The following is a 25825-nucleotide window of genomic DNA, read 5'->3' as shown; positions in this document are numbered from 1 at the left end:
AAATGGAGGGAGTCCAGCAGAGAGCAATGAAAATGATCAGGGGGCTGGGGCACAAGACTTACGAGGCGAAGCTGAGGGAACTGGGCTTGTTTAGCCTGCAGAAGAGAAGAGTGAGGGGGGAATCTGAGAGCAGCCTTCAACTACCTTAACGGGGGTTCCAAACAGGATGGAGCTTGCCTATTCTCAGTGGTGGCAGATGACAGAACAAGGAGTAATGGTCTCAAATTGCAGTGGGGGAGGTCTAGGTTGGATATTAGGAAACACTATTTCACTAGGAGAGTGGTGAAGCACTGGAATGCGTTACCTAGGGAAGTGGTGGAATTTCCATCCTTAGAGGTTTTTAAGGCCCGGCTTGACAAAGCCTTGGCTGGGATGATAGTTGGTGTTGGTCCTGCTTTGAGCAGGGGGTTGGACTAGATGACCTCCTGAGGTTTCTTCCATTTCTAATCTTCTGTGATTCTATGATCCACGAAACAAAGGCTCAAACAGTCCCCAGACACACAATCCCAGCTGACCCTGTAACTGAAATAACTTGAAAGAGAAGGAAAAACACAAACAGCCAAACAAACTCACTCATCCCAAGATTAGTACTCACACCTTGTTCATTTAGCAGGGGAATTTCCTTTTTCCCCCACTCTCAAACTGCCCTGTTTGCAGTCCCCTGTTCGCTATGAGTCAGTGCTATACATTTTTTCAATAGCAACATCTTGTTTTTAAATGATACTGCATCAACTTTAGGTTTTCAAATAATTTTTTTAAATGATCTCACCACAACATCTCATGAGACAAATTTTCAAAGGTGCTACATAAGTTGTACTCAAGGAATTTCCCTGTGGGAACTTAGCTTTCGAATGTGTATGAGTGTCAGGATGTGTGCACACAATCAAGATCATATAGAAACTTTGAAGACAATTTAGAACTCTCTTTTGACAATCAGGGCATTGCTTAATTCTAAGAGCTCCCCACACATCCACCACTGGATACTTTCAAGCACATGGTGCTCATCTACCTGTGTGCTTCACAAGCAGTCTGCTCTTCACTGCTGGGAGGCAGGATATCACTAGTCCCAGCCCTTGCATTCACTCTCTGAGAATTCCAACATCTTTTTAAAAAGCAAAAGAAAGTAAGGTAGCTACCTCCTATTACACTATTGCTTTCTCCCTGTCCAAGCAGAGTAGACTGATGTTGCAATGTTCAGAGTATATTTCTAATAATGATATGTTTGCTACTAAGTCTGAAGGAGGCAATGATCTCAGTCACAAGTTGCCTTTATCCAGTCATATGGTACATTTCTAATCTTTCTTACATTCGTAGCTGCCAAAATTACTCACTTCTGTGGCTGCTTCACAACATTATGGAAAGTACTAAAACTGTTACTTGCAACCATTTAAGAGCCTTCAAAGCAGCAAAGAACTAACCAAATCCTCAATCCTGCACACACTTATGCATGTGCTTAACATTAAGCATGTGTCAAGTCCCAATGACAACCATGCTGACTTCAATGACACTGCTCCTGTGTTGCTTGCATATGGCTACACTTGCAGATATAGAGCACTGGGAGTTAAACCAGCCTTCGGAGACCACAGCAGGGAAAATGCTGCTGTGTGTTTACATTGTCAGTTGCAAGTGCACTGGCATGGCCACATTAGCATAGGGTGACCAGATGTCCTGATTTTATAGGGACAGTCCCGATATCTGGGGCTTTGTCTTACATAGGCGCTTATTACCCCACACCCCCGTCCCGATTTTTCACACTTGCTGTCTAGCCACCCTACATTAGCAGCTCTTGCAGTGCCACAGAGAGCAGTGCATTGTGGTAGCTATTCCAGTGTGCAAGTGGCTGCAATGTGCTTTTCAAATGGGGAGGGGGTGGAGTGTGACAGGGAGTGTGTTGTGTGTATGGGGGGGAGAGAGAGTGGGTTTTGGGGGGGCTGAGAGAGTGTCAGCATGCTGTCTTGTAAGTTCAGACAGCAGCAGAGCCCTCTCCCCCACCCTCTCTCTCACACACACTCACAACAGCAGCATTCCACAGTAAGGGTTTGCTTTGTCCCGTAGCAGATAAGGAAACTGAGCTTTGAAAGGGGATATCCGCATTCCTGCAGCCAATTTCAAAACAATGAGAAAAGTGGCCACTTGACTTCAGGGGATTATGGGACGTTTCCGGAGGCCAATCACAGCACAGTAATGCAACACCTTGTCCACACTGATGCCAGGGTGTTTCAGCTGGAGCGCAGCAAGCTCTATGCTTCTCGTGGAGGTGGATTACCAGAAGCGCTCCAGCTGCAGAGTCCAGGCGCTCTATGTGCCTTGCCAGTGTGGACACATCGGGAGTTAGGGGGCCCGGGGCTGCTTTAATGCACTCTAACTTGCAAGTATAGCCAAGCCCTAAGTGTTTGCAAGATTGGGGCCAACACAGTCAACAAGTATAACCTGGTGTCAGAGTCAGTAAAGGGCAGAAGTATTAACCCAAAAGTTGAAAGTTTGAGACAAGACTTTTGGTCCTGGGTCATTAAGTCAGAATCACCAGAAAAGTACACGATCTTGCAAAATTAAAAGGGGAGGAATAAACATCAAAGATTAATTGCCTTTCACTTGGCAAAAGAAAGGCATCTCTGCTTTATAGCTGTAGCAAACCTATTACAGAATTCTTACAAATTCTCCATTGGAAAATACCATACCTACGGGATTAGCCAGCTGATACTGACCCACCATACTGACCCAAGTGACCTAGCACTTAATTTGTATCCAAAAAATATGGGAAAGCACATGAGTAAGGGCTGTAGGAACATGTCCATATTTTAACTCACTTTTAAAAAACAACAAAAATGGATTTATGTTACCAGTAAAGCTCTTAAGAACTAAAGGGCTAATGATATTGCTCTGAATTGTCTCATCTGCTACCAGTGAGCTTGCAATATTCTACTTGCAAGGGAGAATATATATTTATTTTAAATGTGACAGTGAAAATCTCATTTTCCCCCCTTATCAATCATCATGGTAAAGGGCCAGGGAGCAGATTTTGGTCCAATTCAGAGGGGAGCATAAGTGAGCCAAGTAGGGTTGCCAGGCATCGGGTAAAATGTCCGGTTGGCGGCACAGTAGGGGCTAAAGAAGCAGCCGGCATATCCTTGTGGCCCCTAGGCAGGGGGAGGCCTGAGCGGCAGCTCTGCAACTCCCACTGGCCAGGAACCATGGCCATTGGGAGCTGTGGGGGTGGCGCCTGCAGACAGAGGGAGTGCACAGAGCCGCCTGGCCGTGCCTCTACCTAGGGGCTGCAGAGACGTGCCTGCTGCTTCCGGGAGTCGCCTGAGGTAAGCACTACTCGGAGCCCACACCCCGAGCCTCCCATGCTCCAGCCTGGACCCCCCTCCTGCATCCTGAACCCCTCATTTCTGGCCCCACCCTGGAGCCTGCACCCCCAGCTGGAGGTGTCACCTCCTCCCACACCACAACCCCCGGCATCAGCCCAGAGTCCCCTCCCACACTCCGAACCCCTCATTGCCAGCCCCAGCCCCACCCCCACCCCAGAACCGACATCCCCAGCCAGAGCCCTCACCCCCTCCCACACCCCAACCCCCTGCCTCAGCCCAGTGAAAATGAATGAATGAGTGAGGGTGGGGGAGAGCGAGTGACAAGAGGATGGAGTGAGCAGGGACGGGCCTCAGAGAAGTGGTGGGGTAGGGGCAGGGCAGAAGGCAGGGGGAGGGTGTTCAGTTTTCGGCCACCCTAGAGCCAAGAGGACACTTATGTTGGTGTACATTACACCTCCTTCCAGTCCTTCCTGGTCATGCATGTTAAACCAATTTAGATTCACTCTAGACTAGTGGTCACCAACCAGTTGTAGTGATCGACTGGTCGATCCTAGAGGCTCTTCCAGTCAATCGCGATCTCTGGTGGTGCAATGTGGCTGCCGCTAAGGCAGGCTCCCCACCTGCCCCAGCCTCACGCTGCTCCCGGAAGCGGCCAGCACAGCCCCACGGGGCAGGGGGGTCTCCCTCCGCATGCAGCTCTTGCCTGCAAGCACTGCCCCCACAGCTCCCATTGGCCAGGAACAGGGAGCTGTGGCAATGGGAGCTGTGGAGGCAGTGCTTGCAGAGAGGGGCAGCGTGCAGAGCCATGTGCCCCCCGCCCTCTCCCTGGGGTTGCAGGGGCACGCTGGCCCCTTCCAGGAGCGGCATGGGGCCAGGGTAGGCAGGTAGCCTGACTTAATGGCAGCCACGCTGCGTCACCAAATGGGAACTGCCGGAGGTAAGTGCTGTTCGGCAGGAGGCCACACCTCATACCCCCTCCTGCACCCCGAACCCTCTCCTGCACCCTAAGCTCCAACCCTGAGCCCCCTCCCAGAGCCAGCACCCCCATACCCCTTCCTGCACCCCAACCCCCAGCTCTGAGCTCCCTCCCAGAGCCAGCACCCCCATACTCCCTCCTGCACCCCAACCCCCAGACCTGACCCCCCTCACAGAGCCAGCATCCCATACCCCCCCCTCTATTCGACATTGGTGAGGCCTCATCTGGAGTACTGTGTCCAGTTTTGGGCCCCACACTACAAGAAGGGTGTGGAAAAATTGGAGACTGTCCAGCAGAGGACAACACAAATGATTAGAGGACTGGAACACATGACTTATGAGGAGAGGCTGAGGGAACTGGGATTGTTTAGTCTACAGAAGAGAAGAATGAGGGGGGATTTGATAGCTGCTTTCAACTACCTGAAAGGTGGTTCCAAAGAGGATGGATCTAGACTATTCTCAGTGGTAGTGGATGACAGGACAAGGAGTAATGGTCTCAAGTTGCAGTGGGGGAGATTTAGGTTGGATATTAGGAAAAACTTTTTCACTAGGAGGGTGGTGAAACACTGGAATGCGTTACCTAGGGAGGTGCTGGAATCTCCTTCCTTAGAAGTTTTTAAGGGCAGGCTTGTCAAAGCCCTGGCTGGGATGATTTAATTGGGGATCGGTCCTGCTTTGAGTAGGGGGTTGGACTAGATGACCTCCTGAGGTCCCTTCCAACCCTGATATTCTATGATTCTATGATTCTCCTTCACCCCAACACTCTTCCCCAGGCCAGAGCCCCATCCTGCACCCAAACTCCCTACCAGAGCTTGCACCCCTCACCCCCTCCGCACTCCAATCCCCTGCCCCAGGCTCAGCCCAGAGCCCGCTTCCACACTGCGAACCCCTTGGCCCCAGCCCAGAGGCCGCACCCCCTCCCAAATCCCAACCCCCTACCCCAGCCCGGTGAAAGTGAGTGAGGCTGGGGGATGGAGTGACGGACAGAGGGGGGATGGAGTGAGTGGGACGGGGCTTTGGGGAAGGGGTGGCGTAGATCCTGGGTTGCACTTAAATTCAAAAAATGATCTTGGATATAAAAAGGTTGGAGACCACTGCTCTAGACTCAGCTCCAAAATCTCACACACATTTACCAACATGGATTTTACAATCTCCCCCTTGTGCACCACATTTTAATTTGACCCTCTGTGCCTAAATTGGTAAATTTTAATTACAGTTTTCCAAGGCTGTGTGGAGATTACAGTTGCCATGGGTAGGAAAGAAAGGGATTGTCTCCCCACTGTATGAGACCTTATGGAAACTCCTCTCCTAGTGTTCAGGGTGGGTTGGAGATCTATGGTACGGGGAACTAGCCACCCACTGAAGGAATCATCCCTGCTTAACCTGTTGATTCCAAATTAGAAATCCAAATGGATACTGACATTGCTCAAAACTGTTCCTTTTCAGGTCTGCAGGAACAGCCAGTGGAAGAATTTCACTCTTGTTAGTGTGAAATAATTTAACCTGTTCAAATAAAAGGAACACTGCGAAGGAAGACTGTTATTTCCTATTAATTGGTTGTTTTGTTAATAAAGATAAATCAGAAACCTCCAAGGGAAGGAACAGTCAGTAGACTCTTTACCTGTCATCACAGTAGGTAAATTTCATGTCCATGCTATGGCGACTCAAGAAAGTCTTGCTGTCCAATGGGATATCCATGTTTGACGGGTGCTGAATGGGTTCACACATTATTATAAGGCAGGTGAGGAGAGGCTCCTTATATCCACACAGGGTGTGAGGAGGGCAAGTGTTATACACCTTAACTTGTCCAGTGCAGTGCAAGACCTGAAACAAATAATGATTTTATAACAGGGCATTAGTTTAAAAGACTCTGAAAAGACAGTCTGACTTTCATCAATAAAACTTGTTATAGCTAAAATGTGATACCTTCCATGTGGCAGATTTGAGGTTTACAGTTCTGCCTCTGTTGGTAACAGTGCATTTCATTCTCATGAAGAAGTCACGCTCTGTGGATATCTCTTTGCTTTTCTTTCCAAAGCCTGGACCTAAGGTGAGGGAAAAAGGCAAATTCTTGACTAATACATTTTTTGCGGGGGTTAGGGGATGTTTGTGTTGCTTTTTAAAATTCTCTCTTTTGTTTTTATGCATAAAGGATTTGTAGATAACAGATTGTTTGGTTCTCAAATTACAACCTTCCACATCAAGACCTGTGCCCTGCGTACTCTTGGTTTAAGTAATATTTAGCACTAGTGTGAAAAATAAATCCACTCCTAGGGTAAAGTATTAGACCTTTCTGGCACTTTAGTCGCATTGAATCCCATGCTAAGTCCCCAATCATGCAAACTACTTCATGTGGGCAGACTCCTGTGCCCATGCAGAGCCTCAGAATCAAGCAGGACTCTGTACAAGTGCAATGGTCCACCCATGCAGAGTATTTTGCACAGGGTTGGGGTGTAAAGATTTAAATGGTACAGGAGCCCTGTTCATTTTTAACCCGTATTTCAGCTTGTGGTACATAATCTTTGTGAACTATTACAAGTGAAGATGTTGCATCTGTTTTAGGCTGGAAACAAGAAAGCACCAGAACACATAGTTCTTAGTGCTGTTATATTTAATCACAAAGTTTTAAAAACAGTGGAAACGTTGATGCCAAATACTACTCCAGGTGTTAACATTCCCATTTGCCCGTGGCCACTATCTAACTTCTGCTATCTGTTAGCTGCTCTATTGGGGTGTTTAAAAGGCAAAGAAGAAAAATACATCAAAGATTTTAACCTTTTTCTTACCAGTTTTCAAACTCAGATTCTCTCGAATTTCCTCATGGTCACATGGGTGAGTAAAGTCAAATATGCTGTGTCCAGTTAATTCCACCTGTTCAGAAAACAATACACATATTTAGCCAAAAGCGAGGAGAATAAATAAAATTTAATAATCAGAAGACTATTTTGGAACACTGATTCGTTCAATGCAATCAGAGAAAAGGCAAAAGCAATACAACATGCCTCATCTTTTCTTGATGACAATTTCAGTTCTTCACATTCTTTTTTACCTGTTTCCCTAAGGTATGGTTTCTCTGGGGCATTTTTGAGGATATTTTGGGTAACAACAAAATAATTCTTAAGCTTAGAACTATAAGCTAGATAGCCTCAACAAACTAATCAGTCAGTGAAACTAAGTCTATTTACAACAACTGAAGATCTGGCCCTAAAATATTAAAAACAGAAATGATAGGCAGTCTATTGGAGACACAACGTGCCAAATTCAGCCCCGGTGTGTGCATATAAGCAATAATTTGAGCCCACTCTTATTTATCAGCTATTATTTAGATTCTATACCCTGTAGATTCATTTGTGCATTTTGATTTAACCCTTAAACTGACTGATAACTCACTTCACCAATGCAAAGGGCCTGATCTGAAGTCAATGACAAGACTTCATTGACTTCAATAGCCTTTGGATCCAACTGACAACATCCAAGTAATCAGACTTTATGTGGGAGAAGGGCAAGGGGACACGGAGAACATGGCACCACAGCTCTCCCACACATGCTGCAGTCACTGCTCCAGTCTCTGGACTAGAATGGCAGCTACTGCTCCTGAATGCGATGTGCAAGGTATGTAAGGACCACTGGATTAGAGCAAGATAGATCCTGTGGCCCTCAGCTTTGTTTGTCCCTGGCCCATCTTCTAACAGTCTTTGTAGGGCCACTCCCCTATCTTGGGGTACATGTGGTGCTGAGCAACCTCTGCACAGCCACTCCACCCCCTGCACTTATGGCAGTCAATGGCCTCCCACGCCACAGGTGAATCTTAGCATAGGCAGTGCCTCAGGCACTGGGGCCCTTTGGTCCCGCCTCTTCTTTCCCTGTGGCACATAACAGTTTAGTCTCCTGCGGGCTACAATATTTTGGTGTAATTTCAGCGGTTGGGTTTTGTGCGTGGGTGCTGGGTGCTGTTGGTGGCCTGTGACACACAGGAGGTCACACTAGATGATCTGGTGGTCCCTTCTGGCCTTAAACTCTATGACATTAAAAAAAAACCTCTGAACCCCAAACAAACCACTCCCCTATCAACAAAATTTGTGAACAGAGGCCAGTCTTGTAGCCTCCAAATCCAGGGCCTAGCAGGCCAAATGGAAAATGGTGTTCCAGAGCGGAGAACCCTTCCCTGAGGATATCCTGCACCCACGCACCCCAGTTTTAAACTGAGAGGCTGACAGCTCAAGATGCTGATTCAGAGTGCTGCAGTGTCACACAGGAGCTATATTTGCTCACTGTATCTTTCACTGAATGAGATCGCAGCTTTACTACGCAGAATTTGAGTTAGTCAGAAGCACAGTGGAGACAGAGAAACTATGTCAAGGTTTCTAGGAATTATGTTACAGCGACAGCTCTTTGAAAGCAGTAGGGAACAGGTTACCTGTGTGAGGCCCATGTATTTGTTGATGTTCTCTGACAAAAAGATCATGTCTCCATCCTGCGTCACCACAGCAATAAATCCCTCCAAAGCTTTCAGGTACAAGTTGTCTATCTGCTGGCCTGTCTCTAGGTCACTCTCATTGTCAGTACATACTGAAATAAAAGGAAAGTGGCCAAAAAAAATCAGTTTTCAGCACCATCATTTTTCTACTTACTTTCTAATCACACCAAATACCCACATGCTTTTCTGATGCCAGTATGCTGGTTATAGAAAAACCCTCTGTGGGAGGAGAACAACTGGGTGGGCCATCTGCATTGGGTCTGAAAGGGACATGTCCATCATTAGGAAGAGAGAAGACATCTTTTGTAAAGGTGAAGAAACACTTACCTTCCTGTAGTTCTTCAGGAAGTGTTGTCCATAATATATATTCCACTGCTGGTACACATGCACCCAGTGCATTCACGTTCAGATTATTTTGGCTAGCAGTGTCTTTTGGGGGCTACATCTGTAACGTGAATGTCCTTGTGCCTCTAATCGATGACATAAAGGGTGGGGCAACCCCAACTGCTCCTCAGTTCCTTCACCAATATGGAAACCAGGTGTTGTCAGACTCTCTGTGGTAGCAGGGAAAGAGGGCGGCTCACGGAATAGATATGGGCAACGTATCTTGAAGAACCACAGTTACTGTAAGGTAAGTAACTATTTCTTCTTCTTCTTCGAGTCCTTGCCTATATATATTACACTCTTGGGACTCACAAGCAATAACCTATTTCATAAGAAATGGGCACTAGGAGCCTACCTAAATAATGAACAAAGCGTGGCCCTACCAAAATTAACATCAGATTTTGACACTTCCACTAAGGAGTAAAACTGGGCAACTATGTGCACTAGACCCTAAGTACAGCTCTCTAGTATTGGACTATTTCTCAAAGCAGCAATAGAAGCTGCTTGCACTCTTGTAGAGTGAGCTGTCACTCTCACTGGTGGGTCTATATTTCCTAACTCATAGCACAGTCTGATATGAATAGAAATCCAGTTAGAAAGTCTCTTTGTTGAAATGGCCTGACCTTTCACTCTGTCCCCATAAGGTATCAACAAACTTGGGGATACCCTAAATGGCTTAGTTCTGGCTTTGTAGAAAGAAAGTACCTAAGAACTTCTAGGGCATGAGACTTAGCCTTACCTTTGTTGGAATGTGGCTTGGGGAAGAACATAGATGGGCATATAAAACTTTGTTTAGATAGAAATCAGAGACTACCTTGGCAAAAAACTTTGGGTGAGGTCTCAAGGACATCTGGTTTTTGCACATGGGGACCCTTGCACTAGTGCTTGCATCTCTCCTAGCCTTATGGAGGATATTACTGCTCCCAGGCAGGCTGTTTTGATGAAAATGTGATCATGGTGAAAAGAGTGGACCCATTAACTCTGTCAGTACAATATTTAGATCCCAAGGAGTGGGGCATTCTCTGACTGGGAGATAAACCCTCATAAGGTCTTTTAGGAACCAAGGCACCAGAGGGCATGAAAATGTAGAATATCTCTATATTGTCCTGGGGGAACATGCACTGACATATCCAGGTGATAACCACTTGGCTGATACAGAGACTTCAACCACCCTTGCATGCAATGAAGATGAAGTCTGTCATGCTGCATTACATAGGTAGAGGAGGCTATTGTGTCCTAAAAGTCTGAGACAAGTCCTCACCAATATCTTGGGATGAACTTGTAGGTAGATGGGACAGGTCTTGCAATCTCTCTTGTGGAAGATAAGCCATTTGAGATATTAACTCAAGCTGGAGAGGCAACTGTACGGTAGATTGGATGGAGAGATTTTTTTTAGGTTCAAGAACCAAAACTGCCTCAGCCATGCTGGAGGTACACCATGATTATCCCTTGAATGGAAATTAGTATTGACTTTTCACCTGTTCAGGCCTAAGAGAGAACAGAGACCACTGAAGGGGGTCAGCTGGCTGTTGATGCGACTTTTTTTGGATAAAGAGGCTAAACAGACTAGCAGATGTTCTGTACAAGATAAATCTATACTTATTCTGAGATAAGCTGCCACGACTTCTCGCCATTTTTGTGAATACCCTTGATTCTGTCAATAGATTAAATGGTAGCAAACTATATTGGTAGTACAAATTGTGCACTTGAACTCTCATACCTTCTGTATGCAGGGCAAATTGCTATATTGAAATAAGCATCCTGGCGGTCATATGCCGTGTACCAGTCAAGTGGATTTAGGGTTAGAAGTATCAAGTTCAGAGCCACCTTCCTGACCTTGAGAGTGTGAATAAAGGTGTTCAACTGCCTCAGGTCCAGAATAAGGCACCAGCACTCTTTCTTTTTGGGAATCAGAAAGCAATGAGAGTAAAACCCCTATGCTCTGTGCTCTTGAGGCACTTCTTCCACTGCTTTGGGATTTAGAAATGACTGCACATCCTGATGCAGCCTGCTGTCATGAGAGGGAGCCTGAAAAGGGATGGAGAAGATGTATAAGGATTGGGGCTGACGGTGGTCTGGAATTAGATGGAATAACCCATTTCTATGATTTTCAGGTTCCAGGGCTCCATGATGATCCAGATCATATGAAAATGAAATAAAAGATTCTCAAGAAGAGGGGATATAACAGGAATATCCAGAAGAATATGTATACTGCTCTTGACCAAGGACTTAGATCTGCTGCCTTGATGAGGAGGATGCAGATGACGTCCTTTTGTGGAATTTTTGGCACTTTCTTGGAGTTTCAAGTTGTCTTTATTGGGTACCTCTCCTGTGGTTGAGGCCTAACGTGCTTCCACTTTGATGCAGGAGTATAGATTCCTAAGGACCATAGTGTGGTACATGAGTCCTTCAGAAAGTGTAAAGTCTTCATCGTTTTCACAGTGAAAGTTTCACATCCCTCAAACAAACATCCTCAGTTGTAATTTGTACCTCTTTAGGGATCCCTGATGACTAGAGCCAAGAGGATCTCCTTCTGGCAACTGAGGTAGCCATAGATCTGGGAGCTGTATTTGTAGATGAATAGCTGTCTGGAGGGCTGTACACACCACCAGTTGACCTTTGTCCAGCAAATACTTAAATTCCTCCCTAGTACCTTAGGGAAGGTATGACACTTGGCAGATCAGGTGCCAACTCATGCCAGAGCCCTAGGCTAATTCACTTGTGTATTAGTATAGAACAAAGTGATGGTTAAATGTATAAGAATGTACTTGGTGTTTAAACTTCATGAAAACTAGTGGGATGTTACTTGCATTGTTTTCACTTATTTGTATCCTGTTATAATATAGTAGCAAACATTTACATTGTGTATACCCCGTAACTAAATAACCTATCATATGAGCCACCAAGCAAGAAAGAAGCCTTGTGGAATGCAAATGAAGAATTTTAACAGAAAAGTGCTTATTTCAAAGCCAAGTGGTCATTGTTTGTGACGTTTGGAGGTCAAAGACTCAAAATGCATTCCTTACTCTCCGTAATCAAAGGAAAAGTTCACATGTAAAGTGACACTATCCATTTGATTTCTGTGAGAAGCAGCTATAAGTATGGATTCAAGGAAGGATCCTGCATCTATGGACAATTTGGACTCTTACAGGGAAGGGTACCAGATGCAAAGCAGAGCTCCGCAGAGACAATATGGGCTTCCTGAAAAGACTTTTGGGAAACTGGCAGTTTATTACATCACTGCCACCATTTGAAATTACAAACTCTGACTCACCTGTGCAAATATTTTCCCTGCTTTAACCTCTCAATAACTCTCTATTCCTTTTCTTAGCTAATAAACTTTTAGTTAGTTTACTATAGAATTGGCTACTAGTGTTATCTTTGGTATAAGATCTAGAGTACCAGTTGATCAGAGGTAAGTGACTGGTCTCTTGGGACTGGAAACAACCTAAATGTGATGTGATTTTTGGTGTAAGTAATCATTTTATCACAAAGTTCACTTTGTCTGGGTGGCAAGATAGATTGGAGAGTCTATGGGAACTGTCTGTGACTCCATGGTAAGACTGGTATAGTGATCCAGGAGTTCCTATTTGTCACTGGCTTGGTGAAATATAATTATAGAACACACCTCTAGTTTCCGGTGTCTGCCCTGTTTTCTGACAGTCTGCCCTGAGCTAGGCACTCACAACCATGAGCCATTCCAGACAGTGTGACAGAAGCTTGTCTGCAAATTTAGATATGAAATCTCAATTCATATAATTGTGATTTACCAACAGGGCCTGGTAATTGGAGATTCTCATTTGGAGCTGTGATGTAGAATTTTTCTATCTTTTGATATTGCTTTTTGTTGACTGTCTTATAGTCATCTAAGTCAAGGCAGATGACATAGGTACCACAGTCTCCTCAGGGGATGTGGATGAGATGAATGCTCGGACAGGATGGTCTTCCGTCTGAGACTCCTCACCAGAGCCATGACTATTCTGTTCAGCAGACCATGGATCAGACTATGCTGGTTGTAGAGTCCCCTTGTGAGATGGATAAGGTGACCTAGCTCTGGACTGAGATGTAGACTCTGTCTTTCTAGCATGACTCATTCCCCATGGAACCTAATAAGGCCAAGAGTGTTGGGAAGCATAAGAGGCAGGTGGCCAAGGGGAATACTATAACACACCAGGGAATACTATAACTCTTTGAGATTCTATAGGCTAAGATAATTAAACTAAGTCTTTGACTCCCTCTCAGGTGTAAACTGGCCTTAATGCCCAGACCTCAGAGAACAAGTGAGTGAAACCTTTCTACTGCCCTTAGAGTCTGAGGAGGAGAACGAATAGTCATCCTGGAGAGGAGAAACTGTACCAGCAGATGTGCTGGGAGACGCCTCAGACTGAACTCTGATCAATACTGCTTAAGTACTCAGTACCACAGGAGCTGGCTTCCTCCTTTCCCAGGGGTCTCAACCCCCACTCAGCTTCAGGGCCCACCTCCATCCCACCTCTTCCTGCCCCTGCCCCAGCTTCTTCCTGCCCCAGTTCCGCCCCTCCCCCAAGCATGCTCCATTCCTGCTCCTACCCCCAGCGCCTCCTGCACACCGCGGAACAGCTGACTGCAGCGGGCGGGAGGCACTGGGTAGGATGGGGAGGAGCTGATCGGCGGGGCCACTGGCGGGTGAGAGACACTGCAGGGGAGCTGGCTGCCAGTGGGAGCTAAGTGCTCACTCATTTTTTTTTCATGGGTGTTCCAGCACTGGAACACCCACGGAGTCGGTGCCTATGCTCAGTACCAGTGTAGGAGCAATGGTTGGTACTAGGCGAGGCACCTTCACTACTGCTAATAGCAGGGAATCTGGTACTGAAGAGACGAGTAGGTGTTCTTTACAATGCTTCAGTACTGAATATGTTGGTTCCACAGACAGCTGAGAGGATGACATCAGTATTGGGGTGGGTAGTACTGGGGGACTCAGTGACATAAGAACGGCCATACTGGGTCAGACCAAAGATGATCTAGCCCAGTATCCTGTCTTCCAACAGTGGCCAATTGCCAGTTGCCCCAGAGGGAATGAACAGAACAGGTAATCATCAAGTGATCCGTTCCCTATTGCTCATTCCCAGCTTCCTGCAAACAGAAGAGAAGGACACCATCCCTGTCCATCCTGGCTAATAGCCATTGATGGACCTATCCTCCATGAATTTATCTAGTTCTTTTTTAAACTCTTTTATAGTCTTGGCCTTCACAATATCCTCTGGCAAAGAGTTCCACAGGTTGACTGTGCGTTGTGTGAAGAAATACTTCCTTTTGTTTGTTTTAAACCTACTGCCTATTCATTTCATTTGGTGACCTCTAGTTCTTGTGTTATGAGAATGATTAAATAGCACTTCCTTCTTTACTTTCTCCACATCAGTCATAATTTTATAGACCTCAATCATATTCTGCCTTAGTCATCTCTTTTCCAAGCTGAAAAGTCCCAGTCTTATTAATCTCCCCTCATACAGAAGCCGTTCTATACCCCTAATAATTTTTGTTGCCCTTTTCTGAACCATTTTCCAATTCCAAAATATATTTTTTGACAGGGGGTGACCACATCAGTACGCAACATTCAAGATGTGGGCGTACCATGGATTTATATAGAAGCAATATGATATTTTCTGTCTTATTATCTATCCCTTTCTTAATGATTGCCAATGTTTTGTTTGCTTTTTGACTGCCGCTGCACATTGAGTAGATGTTTTAAGAGAACTATCCACAATGACTCCAAGATCTCTTTCATGAGAGGTAACAGCTAATTTAGACCCCATCCTTTAAAAGGTATAGTTGGGATTATGTTTTCCAATGTACATTGTACTCGGCATTTATCACCATTGAATTTTATCTGCCATTTTGTTGCCCAGTCACCCAGTTTTGAGAGATCCTTTTGTAGCTCTTCACAGTCTGCCTGGGACTTAACTATCTTGAGTATGGTAGTTTTGGATCATCTGTAAATTTTGTCACCTCACTGTTTACCCCCTTTTACAGATCCTTTATGAATACGTTGAATAGGACTGGTCCCAGAACAGACCCCTGGGGGACACCACTATTTACCTCTCTCTATTCTGAAAAATGACCATTTACTCCTACCCTCTGTTTTCTATCTTTTAACCGGTTACCAATCCATGAGAGGACCTTCCCTCTTATCCCATGACAGCTTACTTTGCGTAAGAGCCTTTGGTGAGGGACCTTGTGAAAGGCTTTCTGAAAATCTAATTACACTATATCCACTGGACCCCCCTTTTCCACAGGCTTGTTGACCCCCTCAAAGAATTCTAGTAGATTGGTGAAGCATGATTTCCCTTTACAAAAACCACATTGACTCTTCCCCAACAAATTATGTTCATCTACGTGTCTGACAATTTTGTTCTTTACTATAGGTTCAATCAGTTTGCACAGTACTGAAGTCAGCCTGTAATTGCCAGGATCACCTCTGGACCCCTTTTAAAAAATTGGCATCACATTAGCTATCCTCCAGTCATTTGGTACAGAAGCTGATTTAAATGATAGGTTACAGACTACAGTTAGTAGTTTTGCAATTTCACATTTGAGTTCCTTCAGAACTCTTGGGTGAATGCCATCTGGTCCTGATGACTTATTACAGTTTTAGTTTATCAAACCTCTTCTAATGACACCTCAATCTGGGATAGTTCCTCAGATCTGTCGCCTAAAAAGAATGGTTCAGGTTTGGGAATCTCCCTCGCATCCTCAGCCGTGAAGACCAATGCAAAGAATTCATTTAGTTTCTCTGCAATGACCTTATCGTCTTTAAGTGCTCCTTTAGCATATCGATTGTGCAGTGGCTACACTGGTTGTTCAGCAGGCTTCCTGCTTCTGATGTACTTAAAAAAAAATCCTTTTACTTTTTGAGTCTTTGTCTAACTGTTCTTTAAATTCTTTTTGGTCTAATTATATTTTTACACTTCATTTGCCAGAGCTTATGCTCCTTTCTAGTTTCCTCACTAGGATTTAACTTCCACTTTTTAAAGGATGCCTTTTTGCCTCTCACTGCTTCTTTTACTTTGTTGTTTAGCCACGGTGGCACTTTTTTGTTTCTCTTACTACTTTTTTTTAATTTGGGGTATACATTTAAGTTGAGCCTCTATTATGGTGTCTTTAAAAGGTTTCCATGAAGCTTGCAGGGATTTCACTTTTGGTGCTGTGCTTTTTAATTTCTGTTTAACTAGCCTCCTCATTTTCGTGTAGTTTCCTTTTCTGAAATTCAATACTATAGTGTTGGGGTGTTTACATTCAATTATATTATGGTCATATTACCAAGCAGCCCAGCTATATTCACCTCTTGAACCAGATCCTGTGTTCCGCTTAGGACTAAATCAAGAATTGCCTCTCCTTATGTGGGTTCCAGGACTAGCTGCTCCAAGAAGCAGACATTTAAGGTGTCAAGAAACTATCTCTGCATCCCGTCCTGAGATGACATGTACCCAGTCAATATGGGGACAGTTTAAATTCTCCATTATTATTGAGTTTTTTATTTTAATAGCCTCTCTAATCTCCCTGAGCATTTCACTGTCACGATCACCAACCTGGTCAGGTGGTCGGTAATATATCCCTACCACAATATTCTTATTATTAGAGCATGGAATTACTATCTCTAGAGATTTTATGGTACAGTTTGGTTCATTTAAGATTTTTACTTCATTTCATTTTATACTTCCTTTCACATGGAGTGTCACTTCCCCACCAGCACAACCTGTTCTGTCCTTCCAATATATTTTGTACCCTGGTATTACTGTGTCCCATTGATTATCCTCATTCCACCAGGTTTCTGTGATACCTATCATATCAATATCCTCATTTAATATGAGGCACTCTAGTTCATCCATCTTATTATTTAGACTTCTAGCATTGGTATATAAGCACTTTAAAAACTTGCCACTTTTTAGCTGTCTGCCATTACATGATGTAATTGAATGGGGCTTCTTTTCATTTGACTGTTTCTCATCAGATCCTACCTGTATCTTAACATCATGGGTGCCTGAAGTACATTTTTGTGCCTTGTGCTCCCCTTTCAGCTGAGCCCTGAGAGGATTTGTGGCTTTTAAGGAAGGACCTGATGACGGAGACCTAGGTCTCGTCCCTCTGTGGACTCTGCTTTTTCCTCCCCCTTGTCCCCTGAGATTTAGCCAGGCAAGGAGGATCTTTAGGAACAGCTGTTTCAACTCAGAAAGTAGAGGAGCCAGCAGGAGCCCTTTTAGAGAATGAGCACTCAAAGGTTTTTGCCCAAGGCACCCCAGGGCCTGAAGGGGGATTCACTGACCTCTCTAGCAGGAACTTTTTCAGGTGAGATGCCATAGCTCCTTCGATGCACTGAGAAACCGATTTACAGATGGCACATCACTATGTAATGTGCTGCGTACCCAGATACAACAAGCATCTGGCATGCCCATTACTGAGAGACATTACTGCCAGAAATGAAGGGCAACCGTTAAAGCCTGGAAACTTGTCTTCAGTCATTATGATTGATCCCTGATTCCCTGTATTGGGGCAAACACTGAGGAAAAACCAAAATTCCTTATTATTGAAGAAAAAAGGAGAGGCTAAACCAACAATAATCACTAACGAACAGCTATCTATTTACAAAACAATGGGTAAGCTGCACAGTGAGCAAAGAGGGTACTGCCATGGTGAGACAGAACTGAGGGGCAGGTGGGGTCACTCTGCCCTTTATACCCTCAGTTGGAGATATGAGGATACACAGGGAGTATCTACATTGCAGCTGGGAAGGTGTCTCCCAGCCTGGGCAGACCAACACATGCTAGTTCTGCTCGAGCTAGCATGCTAACCATAGCAGTGTGGATGCTGTGGCACGGGTGGCAGCATGGCCTAGCCACCCAACTACAGACACAGGTTGTTGGGCGGGCTTGTACGCACTCAACCAATATTGCTGCCCGTGCTGCAACAGCCACACTATTTTTAGTGCACTGGTTCGGCCATCTGTCTACCTGGCTGGGAGACACTCCCAGGTGCAGTGCAGACATACCCTCAGAGCACGGGCACAGCTTCCAATGGACACAGCTGACCAAAAAAATCTGAACTCAAGTGCTCTGGGTGCATGCCCTGCAACAGCAAAATATACATGGACAAGCACTCAAAGAAGAACATCTTGTTTCTTTATTGCTGTTTAATATTACTACTTCAACACACAGGGTCTATTCTCCAGTCAATGAGTGTATGTAATACCTATTAATACTAAGGACATTTAGGGCCTTGATTTCCAGATACCTGATTTGCACCTGCAATTACTGAACCTCCATGTAATGGCAGAAGCAAATGTGTACTAGTCAAGAGACAGATAACAATCATTTGTTTAAAGGAGCTGTTCGTCTAAAACAAAATCACCCTCAATATGTTTGCGGCGAGTTTAGGTCAGTCTCTTAAGACAAAAGGTGGCTGGCTAGCAGAAGCCTCCTGTACAGGTTTCACAGTATATCAAGAAAGCATTAACTTCTATGCTTTGTTTATTCTAGTACAGAAGAAACATGTATTCATGGAAATGAAAATTATCATTTGTCCCCTACCTCTATACTGACAGATTCATCCTCAGGGATTTTTCCCATTTCTCCTGAAAACACTGATTTTGGAAGTCTGCTCAAATACTAAAAGGTTTCAGAGTGCATCCGATGAAGTGAGCTGTAGCTCACGAAAGCTTATGCTCAAATAAATTGGTTAGTCTCTAAGGTGCCACAAGTACTCCTTTTCTTTTTGCAAATACAGACTAACACGGCTGTTACTCTGAAACTTTGAATTACTTCACCTTTTCCCCCAATAGGTGGCATTAGCATGTAGTAATGTAAGTGACCAAGATATTTAGGTAGACTTGCTAACAGATGGCACCATGATACATTCAGAAAGGTAGTCTGTTGCCTACATCAGAACATTCTTGCTGGAATACTTGACTGTGGTCAAATAATAGGGGGTCAGCTGACAGGCCAATTGACATTATTTGATGAGTCAATTGACCAGACAAGCCTACATAAGGCTTTCTGCAACTTCACTGGGTGAGGCACGGGAATGTACTGAGAGATGTGGATAGGGGAATTTCAGTGGATCATACACTGCAGCCCCTACACACTGGAACTGACCATACCCCATAGCCAGCAGACCACATACCTGAAGTGCCCAGTAGGAACATACTAAGGCTGAATTCTAGAACTCCCTGGAGAGCTTATTTAGGCATCATGCCCTGATGTTGTGTGGGTGTGTTGGGAAGCGAGGGAGTGGAGTCATTGTTCATCCACTTGCAACCACTCCCAGCACAGGACAAGATTGAGCTCTAATGAGTGAATGTCATTTCATTTGTGCATAACAATTTAGATAAAACAAACATGTAGGGCCTAATTCCTCTCTTGTGCAACTCCACGGGAACTGGCAGATAGAAAACATAACAATAGATCTGAATAATATTCACTTTGACCATAATGCCCAGTTAAAACAATTAATGTAAGCGGCCATCTGCCTTCTAAGTGCAATTATGCTGTGTACAGAATGTCAAGACTACTCTTCCCGAAGCAAATAGTTTAGCCAGCAGGGGCCCTGGCAATAACCCAAAAGAAACTGCACCATGTGGGTTCACAGAAAACCTAATCTTCTTGACTCTCCAGCTCCAACTGAAGCCTCTCTTTTCTATTTTTTTTTCTCAGATCATTAAATTTGCATTAGCAAAACATCACCATTCAAAAGAAGGAAGACTATTTTGTATTCCAAAATATTCAATACCACCAACGGTAAAAGGCAAATGTTTTACTTGTAGTATCAGATGATTGCATTACTCTTCCATATGTATTATGTCACACACACATGCACAGAATGACTTCCTTGCAGCACTCATGAAGAGGTGCATGATCAAGCCCTAGGGGGCCTCAATTCAGCAGATCACTTAAGCACGTGCTTAAATTTAAGCACACACTTAAGCTCTTTGTTGTATTGGACCCTGTCCATTTTTTAAACATATATTAGTACAGAAAAAATGGCCCAATGCTGCATAACACCGGCAGCCTCAACGTCAGTACTTAATGGGAATCCTCATTTGTAGTCAATTAGCGCTTTGTAGGTCCTGCTGCTGCTCACATCCAAGTCTTGGTCTACACATGTACTTTGTACTGGTATAACTATGTCGATTAGGTGTGTGATTTCTTACCCATACGGTTTTACCAGTACAACTTCTAGTGTGGATCTATCTATACCAGTATAAACGATGCCTTATGCAGGTATAGTCATTCCCCTTCCTGTGTGGGGAATAACTATCCCATTATAAAGCAGCTTTATACCAGTGGGACCAGGCCAGACTAGGGGCGTTGCACCATTTTAACTACACGGGTATAGTTAAAGCAGTACAACTTCTGTGTACAGACAAGTCCTAAATCAATGGCAAAAATCTGATTCACTTCCAGAGAAGCACAATTTTGCAGACTGATAGGAAGGTAAACAGAGAGACTTTGTAATTCGTGCATATCCCAGAAATGACTCCATTCTTTTATTTTGTTTTAAATTTTCTTAGGCAATTTACCAGTGGACTATACTAGACCATAAGCATGAGCTCTTTTAGCCTGAGAGGAAAATGTTTGAGCAAGTTGGGAGGGAATGAAAATAGGGGGTTAGAACAGAATGACTTTTTCAACTTATATTTACAGTAGCTGTGATGTCACTTATTTTGGCAGAGGTAACCTGGCATCTCCTCTCCAGCTTTTTCAGGGGTTTAGGAAGGTAATTACTGACTCAAATTATGTTCAAAAAATTGCTTATTACATTTTGAAACAAGCATGATGTATATTTTCCCCTTTACGCAATCTTACAAACAAATGCTTCATTTTAATGGAGCCTTTTTCATTTCTCCTTTACTAATGATTGTGGCATAGTTATAGTGCCTTGATAATACAAGTTTGAGACTGGAGTGCAAAATTCCATTTTACTCATTGGGCTCCTTAAATTTATATTAATTCATACCACATTACAACTTATTATTTGTATTATGGTTGTACTGTACTTAGGGACCCCAACCAACATTGGAGCTGCGTTGTGCGCGACACAGTACAAACCCATAATGGGAGAATTCCTGCTCCACAGAAGTTAGAGTCTAAAATAGACAAGGCAAAAGGTGGAAAGGGGTACAGAAGCACAGAGAAGTGAACTGACCTGCCCAAAGTTATACATGCCACATCTGTACTAGAGCTAGGAATAGAACCCGGGTGCCCAGAGTCCCAATCCAATACCTTAGCTATTGGATCATGCTGCCTCCTGGTAAAATATTTCCTAATCTGGGTAAAATCTAAATCTTTTACAGCTTTTTAATCAATTCTCCTCTGCCCACAGAAAAGTACAATCGATCACCCTGTAACTTTGAACTGTTATGGCAAGTTCTTGTTGTAATGTTTATAGTAACCTTCTTTTATGCTAAAAATAGCTCTCGTAAACAAGCTTTGATTAATTCCCACTGTCAGGATGTGCGCTGTTCCCAAGTTTTAGAACACTTTTTCCATAGATGCTTGCTCATTTCCTTTAGTCCAACCTCTTGGAACAAATTTAAATGCTAAAAGTCAGATTTCCCTTGAAAGATATAACAGCTTAGGTGTAAATAAGTGCCATATGCCATCTGAAAGAAGAGTCTGTATTCTTTCAGTCACCTATTGTCTTGCTCAGATGTGACTTTTTAAAATTTAAAGACGTACCAAATGCATGTGTGGTCTATTGGAAATCGTCTGTACTGGCATGACCTAGGAGTCAATCTTCAATGCTTGACTCCTCCCCTGGACTAGGCAAAGACTCAGAAAGTTGTCTGGATGTCATGTTCAGCAGATGAAATCACATGCTGCCTAACAACAACAATTACTGCTCCCTACTCCCCCCAAAAAGGGTGACAGGGTTTTATCTGCCGTATGGGGGGGAAAGAGTGAGGATTCTTTGTTAGGATACATGTACTGTTTCTGTAAAACTATGAGAGGAGAAGGGTAAGGGAGGGTTCTAGGAAGAAGCTCAACCAGCGGTACACGTATCCCTGGGGGTAGGCAGAGGTCTTCCAGGGGTACATCAACTCATCCAGATATTTCCCTAATTTTACAACTGGCTACATAAAAAGCACTAGTGAAGTCAGTACAAACTAAAATTTCATATAGGCATTGCCTTGTTTATACTGCTCTATATACTATACACTGAAATGTAAGTAAAATATTTATATTCCAGTTGATTTATTTTATAATTATATAGTAAAAATGAGAAAGGAAGCACTTTTTCAGTAATTGAATGCAGTGACACTTCTGTACTTCTGTTTGATTTTGTAAGCAAGTTGTTTTTAAGTGAGGCGAAACTTGAAGGTACACAAGACAAATCAGTTTCCTGAAAGGGGTACAGTAGTCTGGAGAGGTTGAGAACCACTGCTCTACAGTGAACCACAGAGAAACAGAATAGCTTTACAAATAGTATTATTTGTCTTATTCTAGTAAAGTTTCTCTTGTTCAGTATCACAGGAAATTTAATTTTTCTGTGATTCTCTGTCCTGATATAACAATCCTCATGTCTGAGAAGATATTCTCTATTGATTCAATAAAAGCTGCAATTTAGATGCATCAGCAAAAAGCCATTAGGAAAGCTCCCAGCTTCCTGAAGGGTTCACTTAGAGACAAGCACATCAACAACTTCTAGAAAATATTTGCTTTCTTGCTATTTAGTAACTTTATTACAAAGCGTTCATATCCAGTCAGGGCCACCCAGACCTGTGAGGAGGTTCAGGAGGCACTCAGCACCATGTAGGATCAGGCCCTTAGCTGGAGTAAGTCAGATATGACTTTTCTCAAGAGAGATGCCATTGCAGGAATGTAATATTCAACATGCTCTCCCACTCTCACTGATGGGGCTGGGGTCGACACAGGGAGTTATTTTTCCAATTAAGCAAAGCAAAGCAAACAAACAAGCTATTTTTAAGAAATGTTTTATGTCACAATGGCCTCAGCTTGTCCAGACATGCTAAACAATAGCCAGACCACTGCTCTGTAGAGTTTATGCTATCCCTTAAAATCATACAGAACAGCTATTTTTTCCCTTCTGCTCCCTGCTGGCTTTCCGGCTCTGTTGTCTCCCTCCCTTGAAACAACTTCACACCGACTTCCTTGCAGCCTCCCTTCTCTGAAACAACTTCCCGTCTGCTTCCCAGCTCCCTCTCCATTCCTTCTGCTGTCTCTCCACAGAAACAACTCCCAACACCCAACTTCCTTTGCTGGATTTCTACATAGAAAAGTGTCCCAGGTGTCTGTACATTTAGAATGAGGAGAGGGAAAGCTGACAAAACAATCTTCGCCTGATTAGCCCAATGAAAGTATCTGGCATAATGTGGACCATATTACATGGTCCTGAAAAACACAACTCACTAACGTCAATGAGAGTTCAGATGTGCAAGGCATTGGTCCCAGTGATGCTTCTTTTCTCATGAGTGTTGTCACAGTCTCAGTTTAATTGCTGGCAACATATATTCATATACAAAATTGATATTTAAGTAGCCTGGCTATACCCCAGCATTCCCAGGCCAGCCGGGAGATATAATCCCTCCAGCGTGTCCTGGGTCAGTCTCAGGGCCTCCTCCCAGTGGGGCATGCCCAGTAGTGTTCCAAAGGAAGCCTCCCAGGGGGCACCCTTATCAGGTGCCTGAACCACCCCAGATAGCCCCTCTCGATCCAGAGGAGTAGCAGCCCTACTCCAAGTCTCTCCCAAATAGCCGAGCCCCTCACCCTGTTTCAGAGAGTAAGCCCGGCCATACGCATATACATGCAAGTGTCAGTCCATCAAATTTTATCTGTTTACTAAAGTTCCCAGGAACCGGATTCTGCAAACTCTTACACCTCTTTGGACTTCAGCTGAGCTATTCACAGTAATAAAATGCAGGATCAAGATCCTAATTTGGAAAAAACCAAGATACACTCATTTTCTGATATAAAGATGACAAAATCTACCATGCTAGTATAATTAGAAGACATCTTGAAAAATCTTTAAGGTGATCATATTTAACAATATCTCTACTAAGTTCCAGTTATATTGTGTACTGTTCCGTCTATGCACAGCATGGAAACAATTATAAAACTATTGTTTCAGTTTGCTTCCTGTGATACTGATCTCAATCAGGCTGTCAGACCTACAGACTGTATTTCTAAATGTTAAAGACTTCCTATCCTACATTCCCACACTGAATTGCCTACTGTGAAAATCAAAGGGAAATGTGTTACTAAGTAAAGAACAACTTTTATAAAAGCAAAACCTGGTATTTTTTACCCTTTTGAACGCTGAGATATTCAGCCAGCTATTTCCTATTATGATAGGACACAAAGGGCCAAATTCAGACCCTTCAGTGACTTCAATAGAGTTGCAACATCTTACATGGAGGCAGGTATTTTCAGAGGGCCTTAATGGAGGAGGAAGTGGGGATAGAGCATTGGACTGGGACTCAGGAGACCTAAATTCTATTCCTGGCTCTCCCAGTGACCTGCTGGGTGACAATGGCCAAGTCACCTAACCTCTCTGTGCCTCATTTTACCCTTCTGTAAAACAGAGATAATGACCCTGACCTCCAATGTAAAACCCTTTGAGTTTATTATTAAGCATTTATTAAATTATTTTTATTATTATTGTTAATGATGGAGTCAGGCACTCATTGACTTTCAAGAGCAGTTGGCTATCTAATTGCTTTAGGCCCCTTTGAAAATCCCTGTTACAGTGTGAAAGTAGGATCCAGTCCTCGGAGGTGCTCAGCACTCTGAATTCTCACCCCTATCAATGAGAATTAAAGAAGTCAGCCCTGACAGGATCAGACCCCTGGCAGGACCAGAACACGTTGCAAATACTTTGATATCAAAATGTATTTTTTCTTAAACGACTGTAGCATTTGGTAAAAACAATCAAAGCTTGAATAATAACAAAAACACTAAGCAAACAGTATTGTGTACTGGATTCTCTTTAAAGTCTTTTTTTCAAGTTGAATTGGCAGCTTGCTTTACTGACAATGTGAGTACATAAATGCAGCACATATTATTTTTACAGTTACAAAATAAATACACTCAAGTCCAGTTTATATAAAATGTCTAGCTGACTTAATCATGGTTGTGTCCAAAAAGACAAGATAAAATGAAAAGGAGTAGCCTGCGTTGAGGCGATCCGTGGCGTCTCATGGAGTGTGCAGTCCTTTAAATTCCCATTTGCAATGTCAGCAGTCAGAGACCAGCTGTCACACTAACTTCTGTGCTTCTAATCAATCATTTTATCAATGTACCCTACTGGAATTAGGTTCCTCGTGTATAACAAAAGGGCCAAATTCTGCTCTTGTGAACACCAGCATAAATCAAGGGTAACTTTATTCAAGCTACTGCAGCCAGTTTCGATTTAGAGTGGTGTGACTGACAGCAGAATGTGGTCAAGTATCTCACAACCCACTTTCCATTTTGTTCTACACTACTTTCTGAATGTTTGCGTGATGAGCAGCAATCCTGGTCATACATGAGCGACAAACTAAAGGTTTCCATTAAATTTGACATTTCAGCATTGTCTGATAACAGCTAGTACGTTGCTAAAATGTATCTAATTCAAAAGAGCCCAATATCAAAGGTGGTAAACTAATTCTCATCCTGCTTTCAAATTAATTGATCAGAAAAATTATGCTACT

The 25825-nt window shown here is 43.7% G+C and overlaps 1 protein-coding gene across 1 annotated transcript in view; it reads right to left on the bottom strand.

The window, feature by feature from the left end:
• EPAS1 (endothelial PAS domain protein 1) overlaps window positions 1–25825 on the bottom strand; it is a 148486-nt gene that overhangs the window by 39780 nt on the left and 82881 nt on the right. The window contains exons 3-6 of the mRNA XM_077813866.1: window positions 8704–8855; window positions 7073–7157; window positions 6213–6331; window positions 5908–6110 (exon numbers count right to left, since the gene is read on the bottom strand). Coding sequence (XP_077669992.1) covers window positions 5908–6110; window positions 6213–6331; window positions 7073–7157; window positions 8704–8855 — 559 coding nt within the window. The remainder of the gene's footprint in view (window positions 1–5907; window positions 6111–6212; window positions 6332–7072; window positions 7158–8703; window positions 8856–25825) is intronic.

Source organism: Eretmochelys imbricata, chromosome 3 (genome assembly GCF_965152235.1).
Source record: "Eretmochelys imbricata isolate rEreImb1 chromosome 3, rEreImb1.hap1, whole genome shotgun sequence".
NCBI lineage: Eukaryota > Metazoa > Chordata > Testudines > Cheloniidae > Eretmochelys > Eretmochelys imbricata.
The sequence above is the reverse complement of the archived record's forward strand: the minus strand, read 5'-3'. Positions and strand labels throughout refer to the sequence as shown.